At 54.0% G+C, this 17142-nt stretch overlaps 9 protein-coding genes across 9 annotated transcripts; 6 read left to right on the top strand and 3 right to left on the bottom strand.

The window, feature by feature from the left end:
• Positions 1 to 251: 251 nt before the first annotated feature.
• On the top strand, positions 252 to 629 carry PG986_009600 (uncharacterized protein; the record flags this gene model as incomplete). The annotated part of the gene is made up of 2 exons (XM_066845822.1): positions 252 to 385; positions 434 to 629. The coding sequence occupies 2 exons, from the start codon at positions 252 to 254 to the stop codon at positions 627 to 629; spliced, it is 330 nt and encodes a 109-aa protein (XP_066698220.1).
• Positions 630 to 757: 128 nt separating this feature from the next.
• On the top strand, positions 758 to 1149 carry PG986_009601 (copper radical oxidase; the record flags this gene model as incomplete). Its single annotated transcript, XM_066845823.1, has 2 exons — positions 758 to 930; positions 1101 to 1149. 2 exons carry the CDS (start codon positions 758 to 760, stop codon positions 1147 to 1149), a joined length of 222 nt encoding a protein of 73 aa, XP_066698221.1.
• A 2939-nt stretch (positions 1150 to 4088) lies between these two features.
• PG986_009602 (glucan endo-1-3-beta-glucosidase eglC 4) lies at positions 4089 to 5351 on the top strand (the record flags this gene model as incomplete). Its single annotated transcript, XM_066845824.1, has 1 exon — positions 4089 to 5351. One exon carries the CDS (start codon positions 4089 to 4091, stop codon positions 5349 to 5351), a length of 1263 nt encoding a protein of 420 aa, XP_066698222.1.
• A 547-nt stretch (positions 5352 to 5898) lies between these two features.
• On the top strand, positions 5899 to 6183 carry PG986_009603 (uncharacterized protein; the record flags this gene model as incomplete). The annotated part of the gene is made up of 1 exon (XM_066845825.1): positions 5899 to 6183. The coding sequence occupies one exon, from the start codon at positions 5899 to 5901 to the stop codon at positions 6181 to 6183; it is 285 nt and encodes a 94-aa protein (XP_066698223.1).
• A 927-nt stretch (positions 6184 to 7110) lies between these two features.
• On the bottom strand, positions 7111 to 9282 carry PG986_009604 (phosphatidic acid phosphatase type 2/haloperoxidase; the record flags this gene model as incomplete). The annotated part of the gene is made up of 4 exons (XM_066845826.1): positions 7111 to 7175; positions 7421 to 7661; positions 7712 to 8961; positions 9162 to 9282. The coding sequence occupies 4 exons, from the start codon at positions 9280 to 9282 to the stop codon at positions 7111 to 7113; spliced, it is 1677 nt and encodes a 558-aa protein (XP_066698224.1).
• Positions 9283 to 10313: 1031 nt separating this feature from the next.
• PG986_009605 (uncharacterized protein) lies at positions 10314 to 11442 on the top strand (the record flags this gene model as incomplete). The annotated part of the gene is made up of 5 exons (XM_066845827.1): positions 10314 to 10559; positions 10723 to 10882; positions 10942 to 11028; positions 11098 to 11190; positions 11291 to 11442. 5 exons carry the CDS (start codon positions 10314 to 10316, stop codon positions 11440 to 11442), a joined length of 738 nt encoding a protein of 245 aa, XP_066698225.1.
• Positions 11443 to 11477: 35 nt separating this feature from the next.
• Positions 11478 to 13542, bottom strand: PG986_009606 (uncharacterized protein; the record flags this gene model as incomplete). The annotated part of the gene is made up of 5 exons (XM_066845828.1): positions 11478 to 11700; positions 11802 to 11886; positions 11944 to 12205; positions 12264 to 13250; positions 13309 to 13542. 5 exons carry the CDS (start codon positions 13540 to 13542, stop codon positions 11478 to 11480), a joined length of 1791 nt encoding a protein of 596 aa, XP_066698226.1.
• Positions 13542 to 13836, bottom strand: PG986_009607 (uncharacterized protein; the record flags this gene model as incomplete). Its single annotated transcript, XM_066845829.1, has 2 exons — positions 13542 to 13712; positions 13762 to 13836. The coding sequence occupies 2 exons, from the start codon at positions 13834 to 13836 to the stop codon at positions 13542 to 13544; spliced, it is 246 nt and encodes an 81-aa protein (XP_066698227.1).
• Positions 13837 to 15363: 1527 nt separating this feature from the next.
• On the top strand, positions 15364 to 16729 carry PG986_009608 (quinate dehydrogenase; the record flags this gene model as incomplete). The annotated part of the gene is made up of 4 exons (XM_066845830.1): positions 15364 to 15775; positions 15889 to 16043; positions 16135 to 16495; positions 16557 to 16729. 4 exons carry the CDS (start codon positions 15364 to 15366, stop codon positions 16727 to 16729), a joined length of 1101 nt encoding a protein of 366 aa, XP_066698228.1.
• Positions 16730 to 17142: the final 413 nt, after the last annotated feature.

The raw sequence follows: 17142 nt of genomic DNA on the forward strand, positions 1-17142 counted from the left end.
CTGTATCAATGTACCTTGCCAGAGAGGTACTCGTGGCAGAAGTATACTGCCGAAGATGGTGATATATAGGTTGGCTTAGGTCGAGGGTCCAGTGAAGAGATCACCCGTTGCTCCTCATCCAGACTCTCAAGGGAACCAACTACAGGCAACAGACTAATCGCTAGGTGTGGACCGGTATCGACAATAAGAACAACGCACGACAAGAAAGAGAATAGATATCAAGAACAACAGATTGCCTCATCCCGCCCATCATGTACGCCACTGCTCTGGTCACCCTGCTCGGCGGCTCCTTGGCCGTCTCCGCCAAGGCTATTCCGCAGCCCTTGTCAGGACGCGATATCGAGCCCCGGGCTTGGTGGAGTCCTGCTGCCAACCGCTGCTGGAGGTAAGTACCGATGAGAAACGGGGTTATCTATCTAGTTGACTACAAGAGTCACGCGATTGAGGGCGACAACGTCCCCGTGGATCCCAGCCGATGCGACGCGGACTGCCCCGGCAACGACAAGGAGAAGTGCGGCGGCGTCCTCGCGCTGAACCTCTTCTACAAGGGCAACTACGACATCATCAACGGTCCGGCTACTATCGAGCCCGAGTGGCATGGCTACGGCAACGCGACCTGCTATGCGTAAGCCCCCCTCCCCCAGCCCCCGACTGTTTCTAATGCCACACACATGTGTGTGATTGACTGACAAATCTCGTGTCTATCCAGTGACCAGGACGCGCACCACCGCCTCCTTCCCAACCACCCCCGGGATACATGGACCAGCGCCAGATGACCGTCGAGCACTGCATCGACGGATGCGCCGTCGGTAGCTACAAATTCGCCGGCCTCGAGTGCGGCAGCGAGTGCTGGTGCTCCAACACGGCGCCCAAATATGACCCTGTCGACCCTGCTGAGTGCGACATGGGCTGCACTGGTGATGCCGCCGCGTAAGTCTTTGGACCTCTCCCCTTCTTTCGCTTCATCTCCTCCTATGGGACGGGACATCTCTTGCCATGTCCTCCCGGAACATGAGATGACCCGGACCGCACGAGAGCTTCCTTCTTGATGAGAATACTTCATGCTCAGAGGCTAACGTTCCATGTCTTCTCTCTAATAGTGTCTGCGGCGGAGTTAGCCGCATCCTGGTCTACACCAAGTCGGACTAAGCCTAGTTTTGGTGAGGTCGACTGAGTGAGACAACCGAAGAAGAATGGAAGAAGGGCGAAAAGGACGCCAGTGGTATAATTACTTTCGAGGGTAGCATACACATAAGGGGTGTGCATGATATATCACCCACGTTGTCTATGGGCCGTTTGGGGTTCACCTTTATAATATGGGTGCTTTTTGGAACTACATAGGGGTTAAGGATAGAACTGCTATTACTAATGGGGTAGAAGGCAGAAGGGTTGGATTACATAAAATACTGGTATATATAGACCGATCAACATACACACTCTCCTTTGCGAACTCTCTTGTACGACAGCACCAACGTGGTGTATTGTGACCCAACGCCTGGAATGGGGGACGTCAGGTCATTTTCATCAATGCAGAGACCCCGAGCGAAATTTGGGGGCTGTCACGAAAAGGTAACGCTGTAGTTGACTATCCATTTGTTTACTGGACAGGAGTGCTACACGCCTGGCCTCGCCCACAGACAGCAAATACCTAGCCTGCCAAGACGAAGCGGTACGCTCGCTGTTGCTAATACCCCCTGGTATAAATGTGGGAAGCTTGCAGCTGGCGAGCTGGCCGCGATATCTAGAGCCGTGTTGAGCCAAGTTTCAGCATCCCAGTGTTGGTTCCAGAACATTAGGCTACCGTCTTAGATTGGATTGAAGTCGATGGAATCCAGACAAACGCACGTCGTGGTCGGCCGGGCATCCTCTTATCTACTGGGCGTCTCGCGCTTTTGACCCAGTGTAGCTGGCTCTCAACCCAGATTCGACATCTTCGTCGTGGGTATCAAAGTTTGCACAGGTCTTCCATAGCCAGCCAACGATATCTTCTTCCCCTTGCTCGTATTTCTGGGTCGGGACACCATGGTGCTCAGAGCTTGAGAGATCCTGCATCCTACAGACAGAAAAATGACCCTAATGAAGACTATCGATGCGGCGTACTCCGTACCCGGGGGTTCTGTCGAGATTGGTTACATCGGCTTCCATCGCTATTTTTAGGAAACGCGGTGTGTCTCCGGCGACACTTTCACATTCGACTGGAGAAACGGCATGCTTGATACCCGTATAGAATACATTAGACGTTTCAATCAGAGCGCGGGAGCGCGGGAGCCCGAGGGGGGCCTTCGTATGTCAAGATTTGACCTGACAGCTTGGTGTGGATTGTGCCCACACGGAGCAAAGGCGCTTGGACGGGACACCTGCGACTCCTGACACCGGACTTCTGAGGACGACAGATGGAAATGCCACGCTATGTTTGCGTGATTGCGATGATGCTTGGGGGTAGAGCGGTGCATATGGTGGCCCAGGATGCGAAATCCGTGTGTCTTGAAGAGTCAGGACTTCTGCTCGCACATGCTACAGTTTCGAGGGTTGTAGGCCATATGCTACAGTATGTATCTGCCTAGGTATGCGTGGCGATCTGTACGGCTGGAGGACTACAGTAGACAGGGGAGTAGGATGGTTGGAGAATCCCAATTTTATGCCACCTATCGGCACTCATACCCGTCGAGCGTAACATCCATGGGCAGATCAGTAAGAGATCAGCATATGATTATGGGCATCCCAAAGGGATTTTTGCCTGCGATTTCTTTTCAAGAAGAATTGCCTTGACTCTGACGATACTAACCCGCCGGGAGAATCATTGGTCTGGCGATATGCCCTGGAGGTCGCCGATTAGAGTTTACCTTGACCGAAACAAGGCACGGCGCGTTAAGTAATAAACGGACTACAGTCGACTCGGATAGCGTTTATTATTGCTCATGCCACCATTAAGTTTCCCATCGTTCTCCACGTTGTGCAGATCAGATGATGACATTGGAGGAATCTTGAAACAACGGATACCCTTGGTTGGGATGAAATGAGCGACTAGGATCGAGGCCTGGGCTGGCAAGCTGGGTGTTGACATCTGCTTGATTGGTTTGGGCGAAGATCTCGCAGCCCGAGCGGCTGTTATGGAAATCTCGACTCATTCGGCGGACACCGAGCCGAATCGCTGCCAGGCTGCCTGGCGCTGTTGTTACAAGTGACATAAGCAAAGGCTGTTTTGAAGTGTTTGCTTCTGTCTTTAGATCTGGCATGCGTCGATCAGGCACTGGCAGACAACGGCGCGCACAGCTGGGATACCCTCGAGAGCCGAATAGGAGCCAAATGCGCATTTGATTGACCCCGTAGAAAACCAATCGTACAGTGGGATTAGTGGCTTGGCACCAGCGCTCAACACGAACAAAAGTCTAATGACAGTGATGGCAATGGTGGCCGAGTGGCCTGTCCTGGCCTTCTAATCTGCCTTTCTACCTGCCGCAGAACCAGCCAGCTGGGGGCAATACACCGTACTGGAAGCAGATGACCTAGGTTAGGGAGGGAGAGGGAGAAGCCGGGATTAGCATGCACTGCCACGCTGCCCAGATTCCCGGGCAGGGCCAATCAGACGGTCGCTAATGGGCAGAACCTCCTGTTCCTGAATCTTAGTTCCCTGAAAACCCCCCCTGAAAGTTGGAACGGGCCTAGTGTCTCCCCTGTAGCGTCGCCCCCGGTCCAGGACAGTCCAGGGCAGTCCCAGCTGGACTCGCGTTCGTCCGCACTCACTGGATTGACTCCATCATCAGCTCACGTCCTGCTGCCCCTAGATTCCCTCTTTCTTTTACTAGAGCCTCATTCTTTTTTTATACTCTCCCTCTTTTCTTCCTCAGTCCCGTCTCATCCAACAAATCATTTCCGATTGGGTAGCCCTTTTGCTCACTCAGTCTTACGCTCTTTCAGCTTCTTCAAGCACTCCCACGCTCCCTAGCCCATTACTGCTGCGTCTTTGTGTGCTTTGCGACAAACAAACCACAAAGCGCCCTGTTTCCAGCGCCACGAAGCCGCCCATATCTTTTTCGACCGTTCGACTTTTTGCTCCCACGCTTCCATACATACAGGAATATCCCAAAATGAAGGTCTCCACTGCTGTTGCCGCGACCTCGCTCGCCGCCGGCGTCTCCGCCGAGAACTGGATGGGCTTCAACTCCGGTGCCGTCAAGACTGACAACTCGGCCAAGTTCAAGGCCGACTGGCTGCAGGAGTTCAAGACGGCCCAGGGCCTGAAGGGCGCCCCCGGCACCTTCAACTCGGTCCGCCTGTACACCAACATCCAGTCCTACTCCGAGTCCGACCCCATTGAGGCTTTCGAGGCCGCCATCGAGACCAAGACCAACCTGCTTCTGGGCATCTGGACCTCGGGCACCACCAGCATCGACAAGGAGCTGACTGCCCTGCAGAAGGCCATCGACAAGTACGGCGACAAGTTCCTCGACCTCGTCATTGGTATCTCCATCGGTAGCGAGGATCTCTACCGTGACTCCGCCACTGGCCGCGCCAACAAGGGTGGTGTCGGCAACGGCCCCGAGCAGATCGTCAAGTTCATCGGCGACTACAAGAAGAAGTTCGCCGACAGCAAGCTCGGCAAGGTCCCCATCGGCCACGTCGACACCTGGGACGTCTGGCCAAACAGCACCAACAAGGTCGTCATTGACGCCGTCGACTGGGTCGGTCTCGACGAGTACCCTTACTACGAGACTGGCAAGCACAACTCCATCGAGCAGTCCGGCCAGCGCTTCGACAGCGCCTTCAACAAGGCCAAGGCTGCCATCGGCGGCAAGCCCATCTGGGTCACCGAGACCGGCTGGCCTACCGACGGCCCTAAGTGGGACGAGGCCCAGCCCAGCGTCGAGAACGCCAAGTACTACTGGAACGAGATTGGCTGCCGTCAGCTGTTCAACAAGGTCCCCACCTTCTGGTACAACCTCCGCGACTCCAACGGCGAGAACAAGCAGACCTTCGCCATCACCGAGAACCTGTCCACCACCCCCAAGTTCGATCTGTCTTGCCCCAAGACCTTCAAGACGCCCACCGACGGCGATAGCTCTTCTTCCGCCTCGAAGTCTGCTACTGCCTCGGGCTCTGCTACTGCCTCCGGCACCAGCTCTGTCACTGGCAGTGCTTCTACCAGCGGCTCTAGCTCCGGCAGCTCCGGCTCCGAGTCTGGCTCCGGCTCCAGCTCCGGCTCCAACCCTGCTTCCGGCTCTGGCTCGCAGGCTGGTTCCGCCTCCTCTGGCACCCCTGTCCCCACTGCTGGCGCCAGCTCCGTCCAGATCTTCTCTGCTGCCTTCACCGCCATTGTGGCTGTTGCTGTCGGCGCTGCCACTCTCCTCTAAGCTCAGACTTGGCAGGTCGATAACTATTGGTACACGATTGTAATATACACCGAGGTCTTTTCTCGAAAAAGGGGTTTCATTGAATGTCCTACGGATAGACTACATACATCTGGCGGCGCGCCAAATCTGTCAAAAGGTCGATTTTGGCCGTGCATTCTGTAATAAAAACTGGTCAACATTTGCCTCACACTTCTTTTCTACACGTGATATATGCTTGTGTCTGTTTACTTCACGTGTAAACTGACTAGAGGAAGACGAGTTGGTTGTGATTACTGATGTGCTCATAAAATGGGATATGTGCGACACATGCTCGCTCGTGCGCTGCTACTGCAACGTGACCAACTGGTTGATAGTGCAATAAGTATCTTATAGGGGGTTGTCCAACATCTTCTAGGCTCCCACGAAAAGTTGACGTGCATGGATCTGGTATTTCACGTAACCCAAGTGTACTTACTCTCGGTACCCTTGACGCCTGTAACGTTCTATAATTTACTCAGTGTATCGATTGTATCCATAGTCTATCTGATGGCCCGGCTCGCGCAGCAGAATGATAGTATTGCCAAGGATCACTGGCTCTCTTATCCGAAGACCACTGGCGAGCTTGTCAGGGGCACCAGGTCTGTGTCCTGGGAAGGCGACGACGACGAGAAAAAACGACAACGAGCCTCCTCCTCCTGAGGAGACTCTACCGCCATCATCGGCCCGAGTTCCTCCGCATGCTGACGCTGGTCGTTCGGCGGTCGGGATCGAGATCACGTATGATCGGCGCGTGGTCGATTACTGCGAAGACAACGGCATCGTCGACTGGGAGCTCATGCTCCCAACCCCGTAGCCTAAGCACGCGTCTGACGACACCAGCGTCGTTCATACCGACGACAGCGTCCATAAGTTCCTCCCATCATTGCGCGACGGTGCCTACCAGGCCATGAAGGACGCCGTCTCGCTGGCGCTGTCTGTCACAACCGCCATCTCCTCCTGAGGTAAAAGGCCGTGGAAGCAACACCTGGCCAACAATCGCCATCCTTCATCCGAGCCAGGTTCGAGCGCGTAGCCTATGCCCGAACCGTCGGCCTCCTCCGCTTCAAACAGACAATGAGGCCCTTTCACTCTTCATCTTCCCCTTCGTCGACGACGGCGAAGCTGCCGATCGACCCGCCGGACCCGAATGCGCCGGTGGCAGTGATCGTACGACCCGGAGCAGTACGTCTAGGGGATATCAGAGCAAGCCGTGGGCTTTCGAGGAGGTACTGGTGCTGGTTGCGCAGGACAAGTTCCTGGAGCTCGACGGAGATTGGCCCCGAGTCGGGTTGAGAGTCGGGAGAATTACCCGCCTCATAGCAAAATAATGTACGAAGTGTTTGTTGGATATTATATTTTGTTTTAGGGGTAAACTCTTATTCTACTTGATACAGAGGAGTCTATACGCACCAAATAAAGCCGAACGCGACGTGCTTGCTCACATCAAAAGACCACGCGCCCTCCCCTTTCCCCAATAGAAATATATACAATCCGAAGGGCATCGTCCCAGCATATTAAGTTTTCGCCAATCTCCGGCGGCAGGCCAGAACACATATTCTGGCATGACCGCCGACTTCGCCTCCTAAGAAATAGGGGACCAATGAAGTGAAGAAGAAGAAGAAGAAGAACAGAAAACCAAAACACTCATGCATGCTATGAATTGAAATAATCGTATCATTCCGTCATTAGTCAGTCCGCCACGGGGGGCCTTTATGCAATCAATTGCCGGTCACGGCAGCCGTCAAATGGACAAACCAATGACAGTGAACATGAGCGGCGCGATATCTACGGCGAGCAGCGCGATGCCTAGACAGTCCTTCGTATTAGTGGTGGAATCCAGATAAAGGGGCGCGAGCTATTATAAGTGTCGGGGGCTCTGACGCGGCAGCCCCACGTCGTATGACCCGGTGCTTCCGTAGGTTACCTGAATCTTAAAGACCTGTGCAAATCGGAACACGAGCCTGAAGACAGAGTGATATGGGGTTGTCTTCTTGACAGTGCGTATTGCGAGAAGCGGAGTTGTGAAGCGATATAGAAACAGCGACACTTACCTGTATATACCACCAATTTTGTCACAACCTCCACGTCGTACCTCACTCTTGGCTTGATAAGCTGGGCGAAAACTTCCCGTTCGCTCAGTTCATCCTGCGAACCGATCACGAGCGTCGGGTCGTCTCCCTCCTGCTCTGGGGGTGCCACCATCACGGTGCCCTCGCCCATCATGCGCTCGTAATCGCCGAGCTTGTTGTGGTGACTGCTACTTATTGCGCTGCTCTTCGCGCCACCCGACTTCTCGTCGCTGGGCGTGATCGGACTTGGGCTCGCCCCCGGAGGGAGGCGACGCTCTCCTTGCTGCGAAGGCCACGGCTTGTGTTGCTTGTGTTGCTCTCCCGCCGCCGGCGGTCTCGATACGCCAGCGTCTCGTACGCGTCCGCCGCACTCTGCGGGCCAATGCTCACGGATCTACCGCGGCCGCCCTTGCGAATGTTGTTAACGAAGTTAGGGAAGTCGCTGACGTTGGGCAAGACGTTGTCGACTTGCAGCCGGAGCGGGATATTCTTGTATTTGGAGGCAGGCGTGAAGAAGCGACGAGGAAGATTCATGCCCCATGTCTCGATGATGCGGAAGAAGTGCGGCAGGGACCTCAACAAGACGGGCTTGGCAGCTTCACGCCACAAAAACACCGCCAACACTCCGGTCACAATGCGCAAAATCACCACGGGCCAGCCGAGAGCCTCGAGATCGAACCGAATCAGACCATGCGGAGAATGGGCAAAGTGCCACGTGCCGATTTCGAGACCAATCATAACGCCCGCGAATGCGACACTGTCGTCGAAACAAGGACAGTCATCGGCAGGCTCGGGATGCACGCGCACCAATGCTATTATGAAGAGCACCACACACAAAACAGTTGTGAAGGGGCGCGCGTACAGGTACATGTCGAGGGCCGGGCCGTAGTAGAATTCGCCGAGAGAGATGACAGCACCCATGATCGAACCAATGACAACATCCACGAACCCGTGCATGCCGCAGTAGAGGCGACCAAAGATGATGCTGGCCGCGTAGAAATAGGATAAGATCTCGAGCCCTAGTTTGATGTTCGGCTGCATCATATTGTCTGGAGAATGTAGGCAAAGAAGGCCATATACGGCGACGGAGACGGCATTGGCCGAGTGTGTCGAGGGGAAACCGTACTCGAGGGCTGCCGAGCCCGACATGGTGATTCGTTGTAGCGGAGGGGACAGCGGCCGTGGAAGAGAGAAGAAGTCTTTTATGAAGCCCGTGAAGAAGACACCCAAAGCGAGGATGCGAACGAGGCTGTGGCATATGTCAACACGAGGCGCTGCGAGGAGCAGGTAAGACGGGAGACCGACCCTTTTGCCAAACGACTCAAAGCCGCACCAGAACATGATGGGCAGCCCGACCATGAAGAAAGTATGCGTGCCCAGGTTGGCCGTGATGGCGAAGTAGCTATCGAGCGCCGGCGTGCGCAGGGTGTCTTGTAGGTAGGCGAGGTAGGGCGTCTCCCATCTGATCAGGGGCAGTGCCCACTGGCGCAAGTTGTATCGCCATGGCGGGAGGGCGCGTTTGTCTAGAAGTCGTAGGAGAGAGCTGTTAGTGAAAGTGGACTCCCAGATGCAAGACACGTCCTTGCGCCTACTCAGGCAGTCAAGAGCGTTGCGCCGGGGTGCAAATGCGCCCTTCTTGCGATTCGCGCAAGAACATTGCTCTTCCAGTGCAGCACAAGTCAAGATGGCCCTTGGCTAGGGCCGGCGGTGGCCGCACACGTACAATGATCTAGGTCCCGCAGGCCCGCGTCGATTACAGGTGGCGTCTCTCCGTCGCTAGCCTTGGCCGTCAGCTTCTTGGAGTTGGCGCTCACGGCAGCGCCATTGGTATGCGTCGAGCACATCGGACGGTCGTATGCGTGTGAAGTATTATTACGGGCAGAAGAGTCGTGTTGATCCCGGGTGCGGGCGGGCCGCGCGAGTAGTTGGTTGCTCAAGAGGGTGTTCGGTTCGGCGAAGGTGGGATGCGGGCGGGATGCTCGTGCTCAGGTTTCGAAACGACGACAGCCAGCCGTTAAAAGGAAGGGTAAGGCCAAGCAGGGTACAACGTGAGAGCAATTAAAGAAAACCGGGGGGTTTCTCTTCTCATATTAAACCCGCTCGCTCGTCTGGGGGCCGGTCCAATCCTCCTTTCGGACCGTGACAAGAGCGAATAGAAGATGCAAGATGCAAGGGTATTTATTAGGAAGTTGTCACGCATCGGTCTGGACTGCAGATTAATGGTGACGATGTATGTTGTTTACAGTCTGACCCCTCCGATTGCCCCGTTGTTGTTTTTACGTTTGACTGAACGAGCTGAGCCCTTGCTTGGCCTCTTCGTCCCTGAAAACCAAGGCTAGTGATGGTAGTGGTGGGATGTAGTGCCGTAGATTAGTGAACCACCACCACTTCCGGGCGCCCAATGATAGGTCATCATGGTATTGGGCCAATCCAATGTCGTTGGATTAGTGTCGTCGTCCAGTCCGATCATGTACTGCAAGTACAGCCCATATCCATACTTTGCATGATCGTCACATGTCTTTCCTCACGCCACTCACTGCCGCTTTATCCCCCATAGGATTGAACGACTCAGTAATCTGTAGTCTTTTCGTTCGGTGGACCAGTCCATTGAATAGACCTTTCTCGTGTGGGTAGGTAGACTTGCTGGCGAGTAGGCGGCACCAAGCTGACCTAATCCTACTAGTACGTACGAACAGGATCGGACTTTGCATCTTGGCTTGCGTATAATTGCATCCGTCAAATCACATCACATCGTTATCCCGACAGACGAACCGCAGCACGTGACAGCCCGCATTGCCTGCCATATCGACACCACCATATAGCCAATCCGTTGCACTGTTGCATAACAGACACTTCTCTGTCAAATCCCACGACGATGCGCTCGCTAACCGGTGCCCGCGCCATCGTGACAGGCGGGAGCCGCGGCATCGGCCTTGCCATCGCGAAGCACTTCGCCTCCGAGGGCGCCGGCATCACGCTCGTCGGACGCGATGAGGCGAGGCTGCAGACGGCGCTGCAGAGCCTGGACCTGAAGCCCGGCCTTGCGCACGACACCTATGCTTTTGACGTGGTCAACCAGAGTGGATGGCATCATTTGATGAAAAGGATGAAGACGAACAACGTAGGTAAATGGCCCCTGGCCAACCGTGACCGCCTCACCCGACTCTTCTCCAAAGGGTAAAAAGAAGATGACCATTCCTCCTGGGCAGTGTTATAAGGAGAAGAAGGAAAACATAACGTGTATCATCTCAAGCTAATCTGGCCACCTCCTGCCCCTGGTTTAGCAAAGAGTTGATATCCTCATTAATGCGGCCGGCATCACCCAAAATTCGTTCCTTTTCAAAACAGAGGTGCCTGATATCAGAGAGATTCTGAGCACAAATCTCGAGGGCACCATAAATGGCTGCCAAGTTGTGATCAAAACCATGATGCAACAGAAATCTGGTCAGTTCCAATGCCAGAGCTTTCGCTGCAACGATGACGGACTGACCGATGTGCAACAGGCTGCATCGTCAATGTTTCCAGTCTTCTCGCAACCCATGCTGGAAGGGGTGCAAGTGTATACGCGGCATCCAAAGCCGGCATCGTGGGTATGTCATGTGTTTCAGTATTCCGAGATGTTTCTCGTTTCATCTAATTATCTAATCTCGTGGCCCTAGGTTTGACGAGAGCTCTGGCGTGGGAGGTTGGCCGATTTGGCATCCGGGTTAATGTCATCCTCCCTGGGTATATCCAGACCGAAATGACCGCCTGTAAGTTGCTCATTTCGCTCGAAATTCTCATGCCAGCAGCCAGCTCCCATCCATGTACGGCTTTCCTCGAGATGTGTGTGTTCACTAATGTACATTGTAGCAATCGCCAAGTCGGCCAATCTAGAAAGCCTCATCCCGCTGGCTCGGCTCGGTTCGGCGGAGGAAGTCGCCGATGCTGCTGCGTTCCTTGTTAAGAATCCATATGCACACAATACCGTCCTCAATCTGGACGGTGGCCTCAGCGCTACCTGACGGAAGATCTGTCGGGTTCTTGCCGCATACCTGGACTAGTCATCGTCAATGAGAATAGCCCCGCCTGTACTTGGCTCATCTCCAACGAGAACAACATCGTCGTCGTCTGCACCAGATGTTTTTGCCTTCTTGGTAGGTGGCACATCGCCTTCGTCCTCTCTGGCGCGCTTTAGATCTTTCACTGTTGCATCGCCATCCGAGTTCACGCCATTGCTTTCCTTGGTTGGTTCCTTTTGGGCTTGCGAGGAATCTTGGGTGCTTGGTCAGGCTCAAGGCTCTTGATGGGTTTATCCGCGAGAGGTTCCTTGCTGCGACGGAGGTCAGTTGACTGTAGGCCATGTTGTGTAGAATAAACTTACGCCTCTTGGATGTTGAGCACGACGTTGACAAAGACATCATCATCGTCTTCGTCCACGATGGTGACAAATGTGCCCTGCATGATTCCTGTACAGGACTGTTAGAACAATACCGAATAACACATGCAAGCTGGGGTATAATTACCGAGTTCGCCCAATTTCTTGGAGAGATTATCCTCTTCCTCGGGGTCGTAGAGAACACCTGCCTCGGTACTGACAGCAAGCTCCTTGTCGCCGTAACCCAGCTGCAGTCTCACGAAGTCGCCTACCAGATCCTTGAGCGTAGCACGTGATAGATCCACGTATACGTTCGTCTGATAAACGCTGCAGACTGGACAATTTGGATTCGGAGGCTGAGGCTTGTCCGCACTCAGCAGACGCTGGGTTGCGAAGGGTGATAGAAATACCTGTAAGGTTACGCATGAGCTCTTGTCCAGATCTGGCCAGATGGGGTCTGTTTCTTACCTCTTTGGTTTTCTCATACTCGCCTTGAAGTACCTTGAAGGACTCCAGTACACAGAGACCCGCCACGATAGCATTTGTGGTCGCAATGGCTGGAATGATGTTGCCGGCCATTTGCTTGATATCGAAGCGAGACTTTCGCTCAATGCCGAATATGGAAGATCGAATGTTGGCGGCTGCCGCGACGAAGTCCAGAGTATCCCCGTCATCCTTGTCAAACGTGATGGTGGGCTGAGCTGTTCCAGCCGCCTTGAGTTCAGCCACTCGTTTGCTCAGGCGATCCAGACTGTCATTCATAACCGCCAGGTTTTCTTCCAAAGACCACAACTTCTGCCCGTCCTGCAGTAACTCGGGGGTCACTGCAGGAGTTTTGGGTTTCAAGACGTCGTAGTCCAAGGGCTCCGGCTTCTGCCTCGACTGCCACATTTCCTCCATGGATCGCAATCGATCGATATCGGCCTTGAAGACCTTGTCGAAGAGCATTTTGGGGAATTCTGCGGTGCCAACGGACTCTCGGATTATTCGCAGCGCCTCGGCCTCCTTCTTCAACTCTGCGATCTCCTTGGCATTGTCGGCATCCGTCGAATGGTCGAAAGCTGCCTCATCTTCGCTGATGCCGAAAACTTCATTCAGAAGGTAGCTCTTGGCCCAAACAATACAGTGGATAGGCTGACTCGGGGTGCTTCGGATGGTGCACACTGGGAATGACTTCGGGACGTCCTTTGTTGCGCAGTCGTAGCACGCCGTGACGCCCTTTTTGATGACCTGAACCTGACCATTGAACCCAGTCGTACCGCTCTCGATCAAGGGCACATCTGCCGCCAGGCACATCTTGTTGACATGGCGTCTCGCCTCCAGGTTATCCAGCGCATTGAAAACCAGCTTGAAACCGCGAAACCATTCTAGATTGAACTGCGCATCTTTGATGTTCGCATGGTGTGCCTCGATCTTGACGTTCGGGTTAAAGCTTTCGGCCGCCTCTTTCGCTACCTGCCAGCCGATTAGCACACGCTCACCACCACCTCACCTCACGCCGGGGCTTCTGTACCAATGCTTTAGACTTCTTGATATGTTCGTGTCGGAAGAGGAATTGACGATTTAAGTTGCTCAGGTCTATCGTGTCGAGATCGACAATGTGGATTTCGCCAAACCCGGTCAGGGCGAGGTTCTTCAAGAGTTCGCAACCGATGCCGCCAGCACCGACCATCAAAACTTTGGCCTGTGAGACGTAGGTCAGTAACACGACGGGATCGGTATCTTCGGGCAAGTCCATGGTGGGCATCAGTTCTCAGTAGGACGCTGAGTTGCCAGAGGTGCGAAGGTCTCGCATGGGTAGAGATGTATCGCGCGGCTGGAGCTGTCATGTTTGCGCTTGCGACGGTGGTCGACATATGCAAAGCAATGCGCAGGCAGACAGCTCATTGTACATGAAGCAAAGCAGGCGCGTAGCTGCTGGTAGCTACGTAGCGACAATGAGGGAGGGAAAAGAGGATAGACTTACGGCTTTGACGGCGTCATTGACGCCATTGGTCAACGACTGGCGATTGTAGCTGTCGCGACTTGGAGCCAGCGCCATGGTGGAAAGTGAGATACCTAAAGACAGCTCCAGCCCACTTCAGTTGCCGTCATGGATGGGGTGGGATGCATGAACGAAGGAAGGATTGCAGGAGTGTGTTCTGGGCGCGACTGGGAAAGAAAAGTCGTGACAGGAATTTGCGAGCAGGCGCAAATGTGAAGAGAGACGACCGGATGGTTGAAACTGCAGATCTAGTCGTGTCTAGGGTAATAAATCAAAAGTTGCAGGCGCTCACTCTTTTCTCAGCCTCGATTCGATGGGATGGCGCGAGGTGTGAGCCTTGGGTGCTACGCTGCTACTGCTAGCAAGTACGGTAGGTAGTAACCTAACCTAACCTAGGTGCGCTCCAGTGAGTGAAGTGTGCTAGTTTCCGCGAGCTGAGGTATTGGTGTACCTGCCTAGAATGGTACGTGGATACCTACCTAGAGTGTTCCGTCATTGAAATCCATCTGTCATCGAGCCACGCCCCCGGTACAGGTATCGACCTGCCTGTGCTTACACTGACTGGCGAGCGATGAGCAGCACAGCAAACATCAATCATTGCACCGATCAATTGATCTCACGCACCCTCCCACCAAGCACACGGAACGTTGCAAGTAGTCAATAAGCAAGTGCATGTATATTTTCCGATAGATGAAGCTGGGGAACTTCGGTCAGCTGGATGATGGGCTATCCGATCAATGGGTGTTACTGGAGTTGGATACATGTACCCATCTACATGAGGCGGTACCTACCTACATGTAGGTATGCATGTTCACAGATCAGCCGGTTGCTTTCCATTTGATGGACCATTGATGGCAGACGGAATGCATACGACGGTTACCTCTACGCCAGGGGGTCCCACGGGCAGGTTCACAGTGACTCGGATTCTTTGCCGCTCGCCGCCGGTGACGGAATTGGCCCGGGTCTCGATTGGAACACGCCCCGACGCCCTCCTGCACGCCCCAAACGCGCTGGCCGGGAAGCAGAGCAGGGTGTGCACGGTAAGACGGTAGTGCTTGCTGCAATTGGCTTGGTTCTCCTGCACGCCGCAGCCTGCAGGGGAACTGTACCTATTTGCCTACAGAGTACATGCATGGCCAGCAGAAGCAATGGAGAGGGGGAAAAGGCACCGGCAGGGAAACGCGTATGGGCTGGAGGCTTTTAAGGAACTTCCTGATCCTGATCTGTTGGTGATGCGAATCGATAGAGCATACCTGTTACCAGTCCTACACCTGGTTGATTCCATGCTCATATGGATGTTTCCTGTCGTGTTTATTCACGTGCTCTGTAGGTACATTAATAAGTCTGTATACATAAGTTAGTCAGGCTGGTATTTGCTTGATGCTCCAACTTCTTGACCCGCTACCACAAATTTCGAGGTTGGGCTCGAATTTCACGTCTTCAAGCCTCAGGCATTCAAGTCCACAACAACTCTCACTCAGTGCATATCGTATATCGTGGAACAACCGTATACGGCGTTGTCGGGACCGAGACAGACCAAGAATATTCTGACCAGTGTCTTTCGTCGCAACGATATCGTACACAATGTCGGATGACGAGGCTGACCCCGAGCTGCTCGAGCTCCTCCGACAGCATATTCAGGGGAAGCTCAACGTATCAGCCGAGGCAGAGACGGGCGTCCTCGAAGGAGCCGAGTATGTCTACGACAACTCTATTGACGTTGCCGTGGATATGCGGGCATGCAAGAATGCCGCGGCGATCATCCATGCGCAGATGCAATCCAAGGGATTCTCAACGGCCAGCTGGGCTGAACACGAGCTGCATCCCAAGAGCAAGGATGAGTCGACCGTGGCCTTCATCTTCACCATGGACTTGCTGAACTTCTCGTTCTGGTCATTGAAGCCCGAAGACGAGCGGTTCGCCATCAACTACAAAGATAAGAACTGGACAGGCTACTGGAGCCTCGTCGCGGCGTTGCAGAGAGCCTTGGAGGAAGGTGTGTGCAATTCCGACCAGCTCCTCATTGCCGTATTCGTGTTGATATGTGCCGCGCTTCGAATCCTCGCGCAGCCAGTGCTATGACGTATTTTGTTGATCGATGTTTCAAAGGTATCCCTATCACCGACCCTCACTACTGGCAAAGCGAGGACGAGTGCAACCTCGAGTCATTACGGCATGTCTTCCGGTCATGTACCGAGGAAGAGATCCCATTACTCGAGGAACGCCTCACTTGTCTGCGCGAAGCAGGGAAAGTGCTGTATGAGGTAGGTCCTTCGCCCCTTTCCTTCTTTCCCTCTCTGCAAGGGGTCCGAAACGCTCCGTAAGCCAACTCGAACCAACTATTCCCACCCGCAGAAATACTCGTGCAGTGTCACGAATCTCATTGATGCTGCCGACGGGTCGGCCGCAGAACTCGTGAACATGCTCGCGCGCGACTTCGACTGCTTCCGGGACGAGCACCAGTTCCAGAACCGCAAGAAACCCATACGGCTACTCAAGCGAGCTCAGATCTTCGTGGCCGACGTGTGGGCTTGCTTCAATGGCAAAGACTGGGGCGAGTTCAGGGACATCGACAAGATCACCATGTTCGCCGACTACCGCGTACCGCAGATCCTGGCGACATTGGGCTGTATATCGTACAGCCCGCCCCTGCAGGCAATGGTTAGCAAGGAGGATATCATCGAGAGTGGATCCTCATATGAACTTCAGCTCCGAGGTAAGAGATGCAAACCCGGCTCAAATGTACCATCAGTGCTTGCTCACATATCTACCTTTAGCTTGTAGCATATGGTGCGTGGAGTTGCTCAGGAGGGAGATCAACCGAGCCCATCCAGAGGCTAAGGTGAACGCCATCCTGATTGACTTCTTCCTGTACGACACCATGAAGCAGCTGGAAGCAGAAGGCAAGTATACAATGCCCCATCATCGTACGCGAAGCATTTGGTACTAGTGCGAGTGTTTCGTTTGGGTGCGGTTTACCTAGGTATCCTCGGCAGGAGCCAGCGAATGGCGATGGGGGCTACGAATGGAAGGAAGCCTTGGCCAACGAAGATGAAGCTTGTGGAATTGTATGAAAGGAATCATCCCACGTTGCCCACCTTTCTATTCGAGGTCGAGTGCTCGTTGTGGCAGGTGGTCTTCAGTGATGGGTGGTTTAGGGGAGCTGCCCCAGGCATATGGCAGGTGAGGCAGCTGTGAGCTCCCAGTAGGTAGGCCCAATGCCTACAGACTGTTGAGGTACCCTTAAATATCTAAATTACTGCCGTTTCTTTCACCAACCAGGGATTTCGCCACCCTGGTCTGGTAGTAAAAACTTCGGTTTTTCGTAAGGTAGGAAATTCACTTGTACACCCCCCGAGGAGC

Source organism: Apiospora aurea (assembly GCF_038362705.1).
Source record: "Apiospora aurea strain CBS 24483 chromosome Unknown utg000006l_segment0_segment0, whole genome shotgun sequence".
NCBI classification, from domain to species: Eukaryota; Fungi; Ascomycota; class Sordariomycetes; order Amphisphaeriales; family Apiosporaceae; genus Apiospora; species Apiospora aurea.